This window comes from Thrips palmi, unplaced genomic scaffold (assembly GCF_012932325.1).
Source record: "Thrips palmi isolate BJ-2018 unplaced genomic scaffold, TpBJ-2018v1 HiC_scaffold_2, whole genome shotgun sequence".
Classification (NCBI taxonomy): domain Eukaryota; kingdom Metazoa; phylum Arthropoda; class Insecta; order Thysanoptera; family Thripidae; genus Thrips; species Thrips palmi.
The window spans coordinates 9,664,280-9,682,087 of NW_023144629.1; the positions used below are offsets into that span (position 1 = coordinate 9,664,280).

Genomic DNA, 17,808 nt, shown 5'->3' on the forward strand with positions numbered 1-17,808 from the left:
ACCGCCTGCCTCCCCCTCGCCTCCCTCTCACCCCCGCCGCTCTCCAACTCGACTGTACTTGACAACACAACTTGACTGTGTGCTTGGGCAACTCGCCGGCATGCACCTTGACTTGGCAGCAATAACGAAACAGCCACTGAACGCGCCAGGAAATCAGCGCGGCCGGTTTCCCCTGCCCCCCTTTTATGAAAGTGCCCCACCCCTTCCCTTCCCCGCCCACTTTCCTGTCCCCGACTTAATTCATGGTCCGCTTTGCCATTCCGTTTCCCTCCAGGTTAATGGAACGTGAGGCCTTTTAAAGTGGCGGGCTTGCTCGGCCCGAGGCCTGGCCGCCTGGCCCAGCAGCCCTCGATGAGACGCTGCACTCATCAGGGAGACGAAGGAGAAGAAGGAGGAGGAGAAGGAGCAGCAGAAAAAGCAAGGCCCCATAAGGGTTTTTTTTTGGTTCCGGGGGCGATTCATCACCTTTGATCTGTGCGAGGGCCAATAGGGACTCGAACCGAGATATTGCCTCTACTTCCGTATCGGACGTTTGGCCCGGGGACCCTCGGCGCTCGCCCCCGGGTTAGCCCTGGCACTGCACTGCCGACGTCCGCCAGGCCAGCCAGGCCAGCCACACTGGAATGCCAAGGGCAGGGCGAGTCTGGCCGGCGACACCGCGACACTGCAAGGGACGCGCTCCAAAGCGCCGTTGGCGCGCGCTGCGTGGGGCGTGGTAATTGACTTGTGTTGCGGACCGCGCCGCGCTCTTTGGCGCGTGTTCTGTGGTCCGCGGCAGTGATCCACGTTTGTGACTCTGCCCTATTTCCCCTAGCCCGGGTCTCTGTGTCACTGGAAAACGCGGAGGCCCCGGCCCTGTAAAGTTGGGATCAAGTGCTTGCGGCGCGTGTGGCGGCGGGGTGGGGGGGGGGTGGGGGTGGGGGGGGGGGCTCCGGGACAAAGACGGCCTTCTTCTTGCGGTCTGTGCCTCCGGCCCCAACTCCGGCCTCTGCGACCTGCAGGCCACGGCCCTGGTCCTCGCCCACGGCCTGCTGCCGCGTGCTGCAGATCCTGTCCCGCTCCCCTGCGACACCAGGGCCGCCAGGACGCCGCCAGGACGCCCCCAACCCCCCAGGCCGAGGACGCGCTGGAAGGCACTGCTGTGACAGCGGCAGGCGGCAGATCTCGCAGGATATATTGTGAGCCTTGTGAGTCCTGTGAGTCGCGGTGGAGTAATATGCAGTATACAGTAGGCTCACCCTGCGGCCGACGAGGCCACTTTACTTCGTCTGTGTGTGTATGTGTGTGTGGGGGGAGGAATGTCTGTGCGGGTGACTGTGTCGGTTCTGTCTTCACACACATACCGAAACACACACGCACGCATAGGGAATGAAGGCTGATCCAAGATTTCCCTCACGAACCCACACCCTCAAAAGTCAGGTTGTGCTCTCCGGGCCACGTTATTGTACACCGACTGTAGAGCAAATTGTGTGCGCGGCTGTTACTGAAAACGAAACTGTTTATCTCGCGTGAGACTCGCCACTCTCTCTCTCTCTCTCTCTCTCTCTCTCTCTCTCTCTCTCTCTCTCTCTCCTCTCTCTCTTCTCTCTCTCTCTCTCTCTCTTTCTTTCTCTCTCTCCCCTTTTTGCCCCCCTTTTTCTTCCCCCCCCTTCCTGTTATCTCCCTCTCTCTCTCTCTCTCTCTCTCTCTCTCTCTCTCTCTCTCTCTCTCTCTCTCTCTCTCCTTTCTTTTTCTGGCGCGGGGGCGGGCAGGCGCTGCAGCAGCACGCTCTTCGTCGGCTTTGACACGGCGACCCATGTGTTCTCATTCCCGGTCTGTTTACGCTGCTTGCTCCGCACCGCACGCAGAACAAGCAGAGGGCGAGGACCGACCCCTTTGGGGCAAAGACCAAGCCCCGGGGGAAGCAAGCCAGACCCAAAAAACCAATTTTTTTTCGGGATTTTTAGCCCCGTTGGGGAACAGGGGAAACCACGGGGATTTTTTTCTGGGGTTGTGGTTTGCCCCGAAACCCCCCCAGACAGGGCCTGGGGGCCCCCCCCCGGCCCCCCCGCCCCCCCCCCGCCCGCCCCCCGCCCCCCCCCGCCCCCCCCCGGGGGGACAGAGGGGTCCTGGCGGCCCGCCCGCCCCCCCGGCCCCGCCCCCCGCCCCGGGGGCCCCACCCGCCCCCCCCCCCCCCGGGGCAAGGGGCGTCCGACAGGGGAACCCCTGGCCCCCTGGATCCCCCCGGGGGGGCCCCTCCTTTTGGGGTTCTCGTCCTTTGGACCTGCCCGCGGTTTGGGGCCGGGAGTCCCGGGGTCCCCTCCCCCCCTTTTTTGGCCTCCTCCCCCGCCCCTCTCTCTCTCTCTCCCTCTCTCTCTCTGCTGCGTGGCGGGGAGTTGCCCGGAAAGGACCCGCAGGCCGTCGAGACGGCAACACGACACGGGCCTCGCGCCGCCCCAAAGTTTGCCGATTGTGCATCAAGGAGGGTCCGTCCCGTCGCCACTACCCCGCGCCCGAAGGCCGTCCATTGAGAGTCCCTCGCGCCCGCAGTAGCGACGGCGGGTACTTTCTTCCGTCCGTAATTGCCTGCAACTTTATTGGCGACACCGTAACTGCCGAACAGGGCGTTTGCCAGTGGCGTGGCGCACTCCAGTGCAGCGACAGGCGGGCCTGCACCAGTCTGGACAGCGGACCGGGGGAAGGGCGACTCTGCTGGACGCTTTTGGAGCTGAATGCATGCGCATTCGGTTTGCGGATGGGACTCCAAGATACAGGGCCCAGGACACCGTCGGGTTTCTTGTGTCGTGACCCGTCCCGGGGCGGCGCGTCAAAGTGGGCCAGAAGACCGGTGGAGGCGGCCGAAACTCTAGACATGTTTTGAGCTCCAGAGTCGCTAAAAAGGACTCGAACCGAACGTGTGACCCCACCAATGAATTGCTCTCCGAACGAGGAGTCCATTTGGGGGGGTCACACGCTCGGTTCGAGTCCCATTGGCTCGGGCCTGGAAACCTCAAAACCCCCTCCACCGGTCTTCTGGCCCACTGTGCGCGTCTCACAGCGGCACCCGGAAACTCGGGCAGGCGGGCAGGCAGTGCGATTTCCGGTGGCAGTGCCCGGGAACAGTCCGGGAGCCTCGGGGAGGCGTCGTCGTCGCGTCGCCCAGATTGGCGATACAAGACGGACGCCCCTCGGCCTGGCCGGGCCTGGCGCGCCGTCCGACCGGGGCCCAAACGCGTTGGTTAACGCATAAGGCGCCGGGGTGGACCCAGGCCCCGAAGGCCTCCACGGCCTCGGGGCAGTCGGGACTTCTTTTTTATCAACCCCATTTGCGGAAGGTCTTGCCTGGGGCCAAAGGCCGGTGGCGCCGGAGGCCCGTGATCCGTGAGGGCCGGAAGGCCGCTGGGGCCGCCCGGGCCCGGGTGGCGGCAGGCGGGCTGGCGGCCAGGCGGCGGCAGGCGGCTTCAGGCAGGAGGCTGGGGGCGGGGGGCCAGGCGGGCAGGCGGCGGCGGGCGGCTCACACCTTGCAGGGGGCGGCGGAAAAGGCGGTGGCGGCAGGCGGCGGTGGCGGGGCCCTGGCGGCAGCCGGCGGCAGGGGCTGGCGGCAGGCTGGCAGCACCCCGGGGAGAATCACTGCCCCTCGGCCTCTCGGCCGGCAGCTGACAAGAACACGATCGGGGTGGTCACGCCCAGCCGGCCGGCCAGCCACGCCTCTGCGTTCCCCAAACATCACCCCGCCAGAAATGATGTCCCGGTCCGCGCGGGCAGAGCGAGCAAAACACGTCGGATCCGATTGCCTGAATTGGCGGGCTTCCATCACTCTAATACTCTCAACGAGCCACGCGATGAAATATTCCCAGAGGCCTCGCCAGCGCGATCATCAGATTAGCCGGCCGTGGTGAATACGGCCCCGGTATTCATTCGCGGGGTCGCCGCCATTACCTTTTGATCCACTATCCTATTTTAAAGAAAAAATAAAAATCCGACAAAAAATCATAACCAAGTTTTGAATCGATCCAATCTGTGGCTGCTGCCAGCCCATCTGGCGGGCGGCCCAGAACGCGGCCGCTCCGGCCCCGCCCACCACGTCCACCGCGTACGTGACGTGTGTGTGTGTGTGTGTGTGAGCGGGTGCGCGCCTAGATGCTGCCCGCACCGATTGACATGTGAGGCCCTCTCCAACCGCTGTGGTCGTGGCCGCCACCTGATTCGAACGGCGTCGCCCTCACGCCGCCGTGAGTGCGAGAGAGACGGCAGACGGGGGCCAGGCTGATAAGGAAGAAGGCCCTCACCTTAACCTCCGCCCGCGCCTTCCTTTTGAAATCGCCGTCACCTCCCTCCGGCCCCCTCCGGCTCCGGCCCGGCCGACACGGCTCCGCTATTGTTCACCCCGAGTGTGCAGTTTCCCGAGTTTTCCACATGAAAAATGGGTTTCCGTCCTCCGATTCATCACTCGGTCCACCGAGCCGGGCCGGCGAGGCCTGCCGAGAAGGCCCGGCCCGGCAGCCTGGCGTGCGGGGTCTATAGAGCGCTGAGGAGCCCGGCGACGACGTCAAGCCTCGCCAAAGACACCCCTTGCCCCCTCTCACCCCAACCCGTCGCGCCCTCTTGCTCTCCTCATGGCCAATTTTTACGACCGCAATGTTGCTGGAATGAGCGTTTTGCCGTCGCCTTGCCGACATTTGCACTCGGGGCACTTCGAGGCAGTGATACTGCGATTCTACGACGCTGCGTCGCAGTGGGAGTGACTCTTTCGGGCGAGTGCGACAGCGACGGCGCTATACTTACTTTCGTTTCCGCCAGCCGTCCAGCGACTGCGGTCTTTTTTATTGGTTATCTTCTGGCCCGCGCGGCCGGCGCAACAGTGTGCAGCTGGACTGCGCGGGAACAGAGAGAAACCCGCGCCGCCTTGCTAAATTATTATCAGTGTTTTCCAATCGATAGATCGTTCGCGATTCCTTGAAATATTTCCACGCGCCAACCGCTGTATCATTCACGGCGGTAAACAATGGTGCACTCCCGGCCGGCCATTTCTGACTTTTGCTCACCATCGTACACATTTCTGTACGCGAACATGATGTTTGGCATTACTAAGCAATCACTCCATATCGTTTTTGGGAGAAATTACTATGACATTTTTAAATGTTTAAAAAGGACTGTGTTTGCTTGGAAATACGTCTGCTAATGAGTAAAAGTCAGTGACGGGCTGGTAGTGCGTCAAATTGGTTTCGATAAGTTGGTTAGTCTTTTTTTAAATATCTCCCCCTTTTTTTTGTGTAGTGGCGTGTGTGACGGTGCGCTTCACGGTCGGGTAATACGGCCAGTTAGCCAGAGGTGCCGACAGATCCCCTTGGAGCCCACCGCCCACCTCCACCTCGCCGGGCGGGCCGGGCGAGCTAAGCGAACTAAGGCGTCCATTGTCTCCGGGCAACTCGATCAAACTCTCAATGGGGCTTTGGAAAGGGAGCTGCCTGAGGCTGTGGCCCCGCAGAGAAGGGGAGGGCGGGGACGGAGCCCCCCAGCGAGCAAAGCGAACAAGAACTTCGAGTCCGATACGGGGAGACATATATGTTTAGTCGCCTTGGCTCCTTTAACCTTGAGAGCGTAGCGCCGTAGTGTTTGTGTGTGTGTGTGTGTGTGTGTGTGTGTGTGTGTATCGGGATAGTGTATGTGCGTTGGGTGTACCTATCTGTGTGTGTGTGGGAGTGGGAGTGAGAGAACTCTACTACTCGCGCCCACTGTAAACAACACTTTCCAGACATCATGTTAAACCCGGCACCTGGGGGGGTGTATTGTTCATTATTTTCGACGATGCTGCCGCGCGCGGGCGGACCGGTGGTGGGAGGTGGGGGAAGGGGGCGGGGGTGCTTACGTATCGTTAACTCGCAGCGGGAAAACACAAAAGCGGCCGAAGAGCGGACGGCCACCCTGATATGGCGTATGGCCTCCTACCTGGCAGTCTGGCACACAAACACTGGGTAGACAACGGGGCTTGTGTTTGCCAGACCCTCCCGCCACCCTGGGGGAGGGGGAAGGGCTGCACCGGGCCGGGCCGGGCTGGGCTCGACGTGTAATTAGTGGGGACTTGAATAATACAACGTAATTTTGTGGTCGACGCCTCCGACGGTTCTAACGTCCGTTCACACGCATGCTCGGGAGTGCACTCATTGTCCGCCGAGGGAGGAGCCTGGCCAGCCAGGCCACCGCGATGATTAGGGTCTCGAAAGCGGTGTCGATACTATCGATGTTTAGGGTCGGCCGTGCCTAGAGCCCCGCCTCGACGTCGAAAGCGGTGACTTCGAAACGACCCGCCTTCCAATCGACAGTTAGATTTGATTAAATTTGCGGGCCAAAATCATCGACCATCGTAAGTAATATCTGTGACGATCGGCTAACTCGTATCGGCTCGATTTTCGATATCTCGAAGTCGATGAAGGGGCCAAGGCCGGGCCTTTTGAAATTCCCGGGCCGCCTGTCCGGCCCAGCGCAGGCAGGGCAGCCGGGGCAAGGGAGGCCCGCGCCCCATAAAAGAAACAGCTTTACGGGCGGTTTGGGCGGCGAGGCAAGCAGCCTGCAGGCGTAGCGCTGTCTCCGTCGCACTCACGGGGCGTCCCGTAGGCCCGCCGTAGGCCCGCCGGGGTGCGAGAGAGACAGAGCGAGGTCCTTCGGAGCCGCCGGGCCGGTGGGCCTGGTTTGCTGCGCTGTCACACGGGACAGGCCTGCAGAGCAAATGGTGCGTCTTACCTTAAGCGTTCTCCCGCGTGCCTCCATTTTGCAAGCCAACAACCAAACGGGAAAAGAAATCTCGTTTCCGCATTTTTTTTTCTTTTCTACTGCTATTGTGCTTTTGGAAGCGGGGTGGTGGTGGTTCCTGGAAATGCCAGGGCGTGCCAGGGCCGGGGCCGACGGCGCCTGTCTCCTTGTATCCGACAGCCGCGTTAAACATGGCCGAGGCGGGCGGGGTGGCAGCGAGGCAGCGTCGGAGGGCTGTATGAGCGATGAGTGTCAGGGCGCGGCACGGCACGGCAGGGCGCGGCACGGCACGGCAGCAGTGATTCAGTTATTCGCGGCTTCGCAGCTAGGCGGCGTTTTCAGACTCGGCATTCCGATTCCCAGGGCGAGCCGTTCGCGGCCGTTCCATCGCCGCACCGCCGCAACACGTGACGACGCGGTCGCGTGGGGGAGTGGAGTGGAGCACCCCGCGCACAGTGGGCCAGAAGACCGGTTTGAGGCGGCCAAAACTCTAGACGCATTCTGAGCTCCAGAGTCGCTAAACAGGACTCGAACCGAACGTGCGACCCCACCAATGGATTCCTCGTTCGGAGAGCAATCCATTGGTGGGGTCACAGGTCACACGTTCGGTTCGAGTCTTGTTTAGCGACTCTGGAGCTCAGAACGCGTCTAGAGTTTTGGCCGCCTCCACCGGTCCTCTGGCCCACTGTGCCGCGGCCCCCCGCGGATCGGATCCACGAGAAGGTCGCCGCAGTTTCATCCGGCCGGACACACTGTAGACTGAATCCGAGAGTCGCCCTCGTCGCTCCGCCCCGCGCGCACCTATAGGGGACACCCCATGAGTGCGAGGGAGACAGAGCGACGAAAACGACTCGCGGATTCAGTCTGCTGCTGCAGGCAGGCTGTGTTATCGGAGTTGTGCGGCGCTGCGGTTTAACCAGTGCGTTGCGGCTAAATTAGCAGTCGATAAGAAAAAAAAAGAAACATTCAAACTTTTAGTGCGCGAGCGAACGCGTCGGGAAAGTTTGCTCCGTCCGCGCGCATATTTGCGTGCATATTGGGCAATATTGGGCCATGATATCCCCGCGCGCGGCTGGCGCGGCGGGCGCGGCGCTCTCCCTCCAGGGCGTCGGCGGGCCCCACACCGTACCCGGGGATCGGGTGTCGACGGCAACGCGCGGCGACGTCAGAAGCAGACCAGGTAAATCGGAGACGGGACGCCCTTGGCGGGGCCGCAAGGAGACCCGCGAAAATCTGCCACACCTTTTGCGGTGTCTGGGCCGCGCGGCCGCGGGGGCTTGCCGCCAGGCGGCCGGACGCCACCGAGTTAATGACGCGAAGGGAAGGTTGAAAAAGTGGAAGGCCGAGGGGAGGGGTATGGGGGAGAGGCCGACCTCAAGGTGCCAACAGAGGGATTATCTCGCTGGGACCTGGAGCGTGGCTGGAGCGTGGCTGGAGCGTGGCTGGAGCGTGGCTGGAGCGTGGCTGGAGCGTGGCTGGAGCGTGGCTGGAGCGTGGCTGGAGCGTGGCTGGAGCGTGGCTGGAGCGTGGCTGGAGCGTGGCTGGAGCGTGGCTGGCAGCGTGGCTGGAGCGTGGCTGGAGCGTGGACTGGAGCGTGGCTGGAGCGTGGCTGGAGCGTGGCTGGAGCGTGGCTGGAGCGTGGCTGGAGCGTGGCTGGAGCGTGGCTGGAGCGTGGCTGGAGCGTGGCTGGAGCGTGGCTGGAGCGTGGCTGGAGCGTGGCTGGAGCGTGGCTGGAGCGTGGCTGGAGCGTGGCTGGAGCGTGGCTGGAGCGTGGCTGGAGCGTGGCTGGAGCGTGGCTGGAGCGTGGCTGGAGCGTGGCTGGAGCGTGGCAGGAGTGAGAGAGACACCCCACAAGGTCATCGAGGAGGCGAACGGACCGCCTTGAGGATTCGTTTGAAGTGCATCGGTCCGGTCAGCCGAGCGGGATCAGACGACGGTGCGGACAGGACAACCAGCGCCATGTCTCTCTCGCACTTCGAGGCGCCCCGTGCGTGCGCGAGAGAGACGGTCCGAAACTTGGAGCCAGTCCGCAGTGCCACAAAACACGAGTCGGTCCGGGGGCCGGCCCGGGGGCAGCCCGGGGGCAGGCCGGCAGGGACTGAGCAAACCTGTTGTCCTGCCAATCTCATTGTCTCGAGGACGGCGGCGTCCACTCTCCGAGATCCAGCAGTCGGAGTCACGAAGCCCGAAGTGGCTCGGCCATTGGCTGTGGCTCCAAGTGGCCCTGCCGGCGACCCTTCGAGAACCTGTCCCTCGCCGCGACGGCCGCGGCCTCGCGGAATACGCTCAACAAGTTTCCGTCTTCCCCCCGCAGAGGGGCGGATCATAAATTAGAGAAACGGCCTGGAGGCAGTCTTCAGGGCCGCGCCGGCCGCGCCTGGGGCGGCTGGGAACACGCCCTCGCTGTCGCGCTGTCTCTCTCGCACTCACGTCTAGTGACGGACCGCGGCGTTCGGACGCGGCCTCGGCAAAGGAACCCACACAGGAGCGGCATTCGTAATTAATGAACGCCCCCTCGGCCTGCCGGAGATGGAACCGTCGTCTCTCTCTCGCACTCATGGGACGCGCCGCGCTGGTGCGAGAGAGACAGAGTGGGGACGGGTGGCGACTGCTGGAGACGCAGACATAGTGACGACGGTGTTGTCCAGCCGTCCCTTCAGCCCTCCAGCTGAGAGATTCCGAACGCTGTTGTCTCGCTCTGTCTCTCTCGCACCCGTACGGCACGCCGCGTGAGTGCGAGTGAGACAGAGTGACGAAAGCAAGGCTAGCCGTCCAGCCTCCAGGGCGTCAGGGAGCGTCCGGCGATTACCTGAGACCCTCGACCTATTCCAGCGCCCAAAGAACAGAAATTTGTCATCCAGACGTCAAATGATATCAAAGAATGGTCAAAATCCTGTTTGTCAGAATGACATCATTGTCGACGGTCAAAGTTAGGGAATTTTGACGTCAAGTTGATGTCAAATGATGTCACGAATCCATTAAATGTATAAAGGATACGACTCTACTCATCGGCTGATATCCCTGTTTAGTTGTCCCGCCTATGTGTGGTAGTAGTGTCTCCCTCCGTTAAATGTCGAAAGTCGCTCCGTGGCCGGCGGACTCGAACCCACGTCTTCGGCTTCGGGGGCGAGCTCTTTACCACTGCGCCACGAAGACATCTAAAGATCGACTGCTCACCGCTGCTCTAAGACCAGCGGTCGGAATCTGCCGGCAGTTGACTCGAAAGTGACGGCAATCTTTGGGATGAAAAATGTCTGGTATTTTCCACTTCATCACCCGAACGCGATAGACTTTCCAGAATACCAGAGAAGTCTGAATTTTTCACCGCAATTGCTGATTAAATGCGTTCATGGATGACATCAAACGGACGTCATCGTGACCAAGTGTACTCCAAGATCTTAACTTCACAGGTTATCGCCAGTTTACCTCTTTTCCAAATGGCGTACGACTTTTTGAAAGGAATAATGCAATTCCAGTTAGTTTTGCTCGTAGTTTGTAATGAGTCAAATTGACATCATCCTGATGTCACCTTTCAAGAGAGTGACTAAATTTTGTCATTTTTCAGTCACTTGATGTCAATGTGACTATTTCTGTTCTTTGGGCGCGTTCATCAAGACCCCGGAAAGGAGGGGGGAGGGGCGTTTAGTTTACACTGGTAAAATAAGAGGAAGGAGAGCATCGATTGAGTGAACACACTGAAAAATGTTTTTGGCGCGAAATTCTGTTGCTGATTCACGCTTCAGTGGTATGCATGTTACGTCAGCACAAATTAGAGACAGCACGGGCAAACTAACTGATGGTTGTTGTCAGAGCCGTGACACTTTGCTTTTCGCGGTGGATAGTTTACCCCACTTCCTGCTTGTGATTATCCAACACGCCCCCCCCCCCCTCTCTCTCCCTCTGCGGCGCGGGCGCGGTCACCGCCCCGCCGCTCGACCGCCGCCGCGCGCCGCGGCCCGGCGAAACGAAAACGAAGCAGAACGAAACGATTCCCGCAGTTGTTGAATGATCGACTTACTTGAGGTCAAACACTGGCGACTGGCCGGCTGGCCGTCGCTTCAACAGTTGGTGCTGGCTGGCTGCCTGGCTGCCTCCGCGGCCGCGGCCTCAGAACAGCCGACCGCGCCGGCCGCGCGCGCCGCATCCTCGCCGCGGACAAGACGGCCGAGACGGCCAGGTCGGGGTGGCCGGCGTCCCGGGGCGCCGGGGGCGGACGTCTAGCGGCGCCGCGGCCATGGGGGCCTGGATGGGGGCCTGGGTGTCGTCCTCGACCCTCCCCGTCGACGGCCACCCGATGCACCCGGGCCTTGTCTTCGTCGGCGTGGTCGCGGTGCTTGCCGGTGCGCGCGTGGACGAAACGGCGGGATATTTTGAGAATTTGGCTGTCGCTGACGGCCTAGTCAGTGCGAGAGTCGACGACACGCTTTGTCGCCGCGTGGTGCCGCGTGGTGCCGAGGGGCGGCGTGGGCGCGAGCTTCGGGGAGGCCGGCTGGCCTCGGTACAGCGGCAGCAACGGGGGGACGCACACTGCTGCGCGAGCCAGCGAGCGTCCGACGGGGCCCCCGGCAGCCCCCGCCGTCCGCGCGCCGCCAGCCCGCCCGCCCCTCCCCGCCGCGCCCCACCCCTCCCCACCCCTGTCTGTCGACAGGACGCAACCCCGACAGTGTGTGTGTGTGTGTGTGTGTGTGTGAGCGTGTGTGAGCGTGTGTGAGCGTGTGGAGACGTGAGGCGTCATTGAAAACTGACTGATTGAGTTTCATGGAAATTGAATCAGTCTGATTGGCCGGCGCCGGGCTGCGTGGAAGTGGAAGTGGGGAGCTTCCACGCGGCTTCCTTCAAGGCACGAGGCTTGCTTGAAGGGTTTGAGGGGCGCGGGGGAGGGGAGGGGAGGGGAGCGCGCTTCCTCATTTTGAATTATATTATTTCGCGCGCTCCTTGTGATGCCGAGGTTGAACGCAACTTTTTGATGAACAGTGGCGGAGCTAGTCGTACCGCCGGAATAATTATTCGAGTTCCTTCCCCGAGGTGCTGCCTTGGTGTGGCGTGGCGTGGCGTGGCGCGCCGTGCCGCGCCGCTGCTTGTCTGCTGCGGGCTGTTAGTCCGCGACGTGCTCGACGTGCTCTTGACTGGCGCGCGGCGCGCACAACCGCCGCGTATGAAAAACTTTCGAGGCGGCGAAAAGGCGGGGTGCGGACTTTACGACGGCTGGACGGTATTGGCGGGACCGATTTACAAAGCGAGCCGCTTTATTTGACGAAGGTGGCTTATCGAAGCTCCCTCCCTCCCTTTTTTTCACTTCCCCTTCCCCGTCCGCCCGCCAAAGGGATCCGACCACAGGGAACCCCCCGCAGAGCTGCAGGCTTAAACCGCTGAGCCATTCAAAGTAGCCGATTTTCCTCCCCCCCCCTCAAATTACCGCGCGCCAATGCGAAGTACAGTGTCGCTCAAAAGACTTGTCGATGCCGAAACGCACCCGCGCCGAAGCCAGGCGAAGCCAGCCGAAGCCAGCCGAAGCCAGCCGAAGCCAGCCGAAGCCAGCCGAAGCCAGCCGAAGCCAGCCGAAGCCAGCCGAAGCCAGCCGAAGCCAGCCGAAGCCAGCCGAAGCCAGCCGAAGCCAGCCGAAGCCAGCCGAAGCCTCCAGGCAAATGCCGAGTCGTTGGCGGCAGTCGAGGACTTGAGGACCCCTCGCCCTGATTGGCGGATTATACACCGGCCGAGGATTCAGGACGCGCCACCACTGTTTTTGCCGAGGCAGTGATTAGGTTTTTGTTGCCGTCGTGGTGGCCGCGGTGGTGGTGTTGTTGTTGTTTTTCGCGACTACATTTAGTTACACGCCACCCGCGGGCCTCGGCGTCGTGTGCTTCCCAGCAACGACTCTCCCCTCCCCTCCCCTCCTCTCTCCTCCCCCCCTCCCCTCCACCCCCTCTCTCTCTCCAGTCTCTAAGAGGCGCTTCGCGCTCACGGAGTCCCCGGGGAGCGACCGGAAAAGCATGAGAAATGAAGCCTCTGTTTCCAATACTTTCCGGCAGAGTTCCATCTCGTGGATTCCGTGACAAACACACCGGGGCTGCGGGCGGGAAGGGGCTTGCCGGAAGAGGCCCTCAAGGCTGCCGCCAAGGCCGCCGCCAATAGGCCGCCGTCAAGGCCCGCGGCGAGGACGGCGTCGAGCGGCGGTAGCGGTGGCGGTCCCGGGGGAGGCTGGTGATGCATCGCGATCTGCAGGAGCGTGTACAAAGTTGAGGGAAGCCATTTCGGCAGAGTGGTGCGGAGCGCGCCGAGTCCTTCCCGCGCCGTCGGCAGCGACTCGACTCCGCGTCGTGGCGCAACGCGCAGCGCACGACCTGCAGACTGATTCCGAGAGTCGTTTTCGTCGCTCTGTCTCTCTCGCACTCATGGGACGTCCCGTATGGGTGCGAGAGAGACGGAGCGACGAAAACGACTCTCGGAATCAGTCTGCTGGCGGTAAGCAAGCGGAGGCTGGGGGCGCGTCTCTAACGCGTTAGAGCCGGCAGGCGTAGAATTCAATTATTTTCCTCGGCGAGGGGCGGCGGGGCGCGGGGAGGGGAGGGGGAAGGGCGTTTAAAAGCGAAGCTTGCTGCACGTCCATGGGGCGACGCGTTCAGGCGAACTTGAAGGATGTCGGAAGCGGGGCGGAGGCGCGTCGTCGGGACAGTGTGAATTTCAAGTGACACGAGGGCAGGGGGAGGGGGGGGGGGAGCGACGCAGACCGCGGTAGTACCGAGACGGAGGCGGAAAAACAGAAAAGTACTCGCCTAACGGCGGCTGGCAGTGTACCCGACCACGTGGAGTAGCCCCAAGTGGAGGGCGCGCCGCGCTGGAGTCCGAGCGAGGGGCGCGGCCACTGGCTCAACTTGGCTCGCCGTCGTTACGACAAGCGTGACGACAAGAGTGGCGATGGCGGTTTACGGTGCGGGCGGCGGCACGCGAACTGTAATCGTGTTAGGCCGCGCGGTTGCCAGGACATCCAGGACATCCAGGACGCTTCGAGCGCTGCGAGCGCCTGCCAGCGGCGGGGTAGGCAGCCGGCCGCACTCACCGGCCGCCCCGCTGGCGACCTGCTCGCCGGGTACACTGTGCCGAGGCCAAGCGCCAAGCGGCACGTTCCGGCCCCGCGTCCCGTCAAAACAACTTGACCTGACGATGTAGCGGCGGCGCCCCGACGCCGTGACGCACACCGCGAAGAAAAGCGGCTTTTCCCGAGCGTCGAGCGTCGGGAACGTTTCTCTGTGTTCCTAGCGTGTGTTTCACATCTCGTGAACAGTGGGCAGCGCCGCATTCAGCAGTTTGAACGTCTCCGCTTTCGGCGCTTTCGGCGCTTTCGGCGCTTTCGGCGCTTTCGGCGCTTTCGGCGCTTTCGGCGCTTTCGGCGCTTTCGGCGCTTTCGGCGCTTTCGGCGCTTTCGGCGCTTTCGGCGCTTTCGACGCTTTCGGCGCTTTCGGCGCTTTCGGCGCTTTCGGCCCTTTCGACGCTTTCGGCGCTTTCGGCGCTTTCGGCGCTTTCGGCGCTTTCGGCGCTTTCGGCGCTTTCGGCGCTTTCGGCGCTTTCGGCGCTTTCGGCGCTTTCGGCGCTTTCGGCGCTTTCGGCCCTTTCGGAGCGCGACATGGCGGGGCGCTTCCGTCGGGGTGTCGCTGCGTTGCTGGGCGCAGGCGGCGATGGCGGCGCTGGCGTGTCGGCCAGTGTAGGCACTGCTGCCACGCGGCGGAAGTGCGACTTGACCGCCAGCAGATTTACTGCGCGCTGTGCGTGGTCATGGTCATGGCAGTCATGGCGACGCCGGGCCGTCAGGGCCGCCAGGGCAGCGAGGCGGAAGCCAGGAAGCGTCCACCATTATGCACTGCATTGACGGGGCGGGCCACCAAGGCACTGCCGTCGGCGTCGAGGTCGCCGTCGTCACCGTCGTCGTCGGGCACCGGGACGTCGTCGTCTGTCACCAGGACGCCGTCGTCGGTCACCAGGATGCCGTCGTCGGTCACCAGGACGCCGTCGTCGGTATCCAGGACGCCGTCGTCGGTCAGCAGGACGCCGTCGTCGGTGTCCAGGACGCCGTCGTCGGTGTCCAGGACGCCGTCGTCGGTGTCCAGGACGCCGTCGTCGGTGTCCAGGACGCCGTCGTCGGTCACCAGAACGCCGTCGTCGGTGTCCTGGATGCCGTCGTCGGTCACAAGGACGCCGTCGTCGGTCACCAGGACGCCGTCGTCGGTCACCAGGACGCCCTCGTCGCCGTGTTCGGGGACCTGCCTGGGGCAGGTTTATCGCTGGGGGTGGCGAGGTCGCCCCCCACGGCACCCCGCACAGCGTTGCACAGCATGGCCCCCGTGTCGGAGCTCTTTCAGCGGGGTCTGCGATCGGCCGATGGCGACCGGTGACCACACCTTGGAGGGCCATCCGTCCGATAGGTGACAGCCACTCGGAGGGGACGCGCCCGCTGGCCAAAGGGACTGCTGCACGTCAGCCCGCGCGCAGCGGTGGGGCGGGGTGGGGTGAGGGGCCCGGAGGGGGGGGGGGGCAGTGCGGGTGGCTAAGCGTCGGAATGGACTCGAGCGGTGGTGCTCCTACTCCCTGGGTGCGCATTTCTCCCGGCCGACAGTCGGAGATGCACGCAGCGCAGTGCAGTGCCTCGAGCTTGTTGTACCGAAGGAGGCGCGCAGCAACGCGTCTCCTTTTAGAATAACAACAAGCCAATATTTGGTCTGCATCAACCTTCCGCTTCTGTCGCAGAGAAGCGTGGACAGTGTGCGTCGTCGTGGCGAGTGGCGGGAGTGGCGGGCGCCGAGGGGGTAAACACTCCACGAAATCGTGTACAGAGTACTCGGTATTACGCGGTATTACGGGGACATTACACGTGCATTACGGCACTAAAATGCCAAAATTTGGCATATTTAGCCCCAAAATGGTATTGCAATTACGTGTATTACGCGTAATACACGATTTTTGTGTACCCGGCGGGTGCCCGGCGGTGTCCCGAGGGGGTAACCACTCGCGTAATACCCTGTACACAAAAACCGTGTATTACGCGTAATACACGTGGTCGTAATACCTTTTTCGGGTCAAATGTGCCAAATTTTTGCATTTTAAGGGGGGAGACTCGTCTTTAACACAAAAATTTTAACAAATTTCAGGCTTAAATAAAAAATGTTTCCAATAGATTTGAAGGTTAGTGGGGTTTTCCAATAAAAAGCTGGTTCTTTAATCTTGATTTTGAAAAAAAAGTTTGTCTCTAGGGCCCCATGACCTAGAATCTGTGATCTTTCTACTAAAACACTAAAATGCGCCAAAAATTTACTGCGCGCATGATTTTTGGAGAAGCGGCATCATATCATAAATGTCTTTGTTCCTCCCTCAAGAAGACTCCTGGCACTCTAGATTGAACTAGAATGATTGAAAACCTCGTTCCTAAGTGCCTGAAATTTTCATTTTTAAGTGTATTAAAAAAAGCCTTTAAATTTAGACATTTCAATAATTTTTATCGGGCACTTCTACTGGGCCGATTGAAGATATCCTAGTTCAGAGTGACGGTCTTATAGAGGCCAAACATAGGAAAAATTATTGGGTCGAAACAATCATTGGTCTGGCTCAAATCGTGCGCGCAAGACCCAAAATATTGCAATTGAGTAAAATGGCTTCAAAATTCGAACGGTCTAACCTATCCTGTGGAAAAAAAAAATTACAAAATGTCACCCTATGGCCAAACGGGTTTTTAAATTCAATACCAGCCAGCCACCAATTTCAAGGGTTTAACACAAAGAATTCAAAAAACTGAAAAACGAAAATCTGATTTTTTGACGTAGAATGACGAGTCTCCCCCCTTAAGGCTGTAATACACGTGTAATACCTCCGTAATACAGCGTAATACCGAGTAGTCTGTACACGATTTCTTGAAGTGTTTACCCCCTCGCGGTGTCCACACTGCTCGTCTTGCTGCTCGTTATTCGCGAGGCCGAGAGCCCGAGAGGCGGAGGCTTCCCATTCGCGCGGTGGAGTGCCCCTCAGTGCACCAGTGCCGGGGCTGGCCGGGGCGGAGAGCGCCTCGGAGAGCGCACCGCACTGTGCCTTGTGGGGGGATCCTCGGCGTCCTTCAGCGCCGTGAGTCCTCGCAGAAACCGCGTTTCTCTAAGACTTCAAACTGTACCAGGGATGCCCATCTGATGTGCAGAAATGATCCAGGAAGCGGAAGAAGGGTATAAGTCGAGTTGAATCCGTGCACTTTTGCAAGGCCTAAACCCTGCAGATGGGAGAACAGGTGGGGAATGTCATCTAAAAAACGATGCAAGAGGATGGGACTTGTCTCACCACACTTATTTTTGGACCAAATTGCTCATGTTCACTTGACAGACTGATAAGAGGTCACTGAATCAACTCGACTTAACCCCTTCTTCCGCTTCCTGGATCAAATTCGGAAATGGGAATGAAAGTGGAACTCTACACTCACTCGTCCTCCTCCCATGATATCGTCCAATGATGTACTAGACCCACCACCGGATGAACTGAGATGGAGGCGACTTTATTTCAGTCCGCGCCTCCGCCTCCGAGACGGAAAGTCGCGGGCGAGTCAAAAACCGCAACTTGCGTGGCGCGGCGTGGCGTGGCACGGGGGCAGGGCCCCTGGCGAGGCACGCACGTGGCCGGCCGTGGAGGCGGCCCAAAATCACTCGCGTTGTCGGCTCCAGAGTCCTAAACGCCTAACCGAACGTAATAGCCAAATTTTTAAAGGGTTCCATTTGGGGTCCAATTAGACTTCGGGTATTTAGCGAAACCTTTTGATAGCTAAAGCGTATAGGGGGTTGTCGGGTCCACCCGGTTTTTGGGGCCCCTGTGGCACGGTCCGTTCCGTTCACCCCTTGGTACAGCCCACAAATGGGAGGCCCGTGGAGGGGCCCCGCCGAGCTGGTCGCACAAACCCAGGGGCCCCAAAATGGGGCCCCCGGGGGAACCGGGGGGCCGGGTTGGGCGCCGGGTACCCCGGGGCCCCCCGGGCCCCCTGTGGCAGGGGGGAAAAGGGGGGATTCCCCCCCGGCCCCAAGAGGGGAATTCAAGCGGGCAAGGGCAAGGGGCGACAGA

General features: G+C 61.1%; 1 protein-coding gene across 4 annotated transcripts in view; it reads right to left on the minus strand.

Annotated features, from left to right (window-relative positions):
- The window catches only part of LOC117646943 (neuropeptide CCHamide-1 receptor), a 42,598-nt gene that overhangs the window by 21,408 nt on the left and 3,382 nt on the right, over positions 1-17,808 (minus strand). For 2 of the 4 annotated variants that reach the window (XM_034388330.1, XM_034388333.1), the window contains exon 1: positions 10,748-10,875. The exons of 1 other annotated variant lie outside the window; for it this stretch is intronic. Coding sequence is in view for 1 of the 3 variants with exons in the window: in XM_034388332.1 (XP_034244223.1) it covers position 10,748 (1 nt within the window). In the remaining 2 variants the exon portion in view is untranslated. Of the gene's footprint in view, positions 1-10,747; positions 10,876-17,808 lie in introns of those variants that run through there. One more of the 4 variants, XM_034388332.1, reaches the window with a different exon arrangement.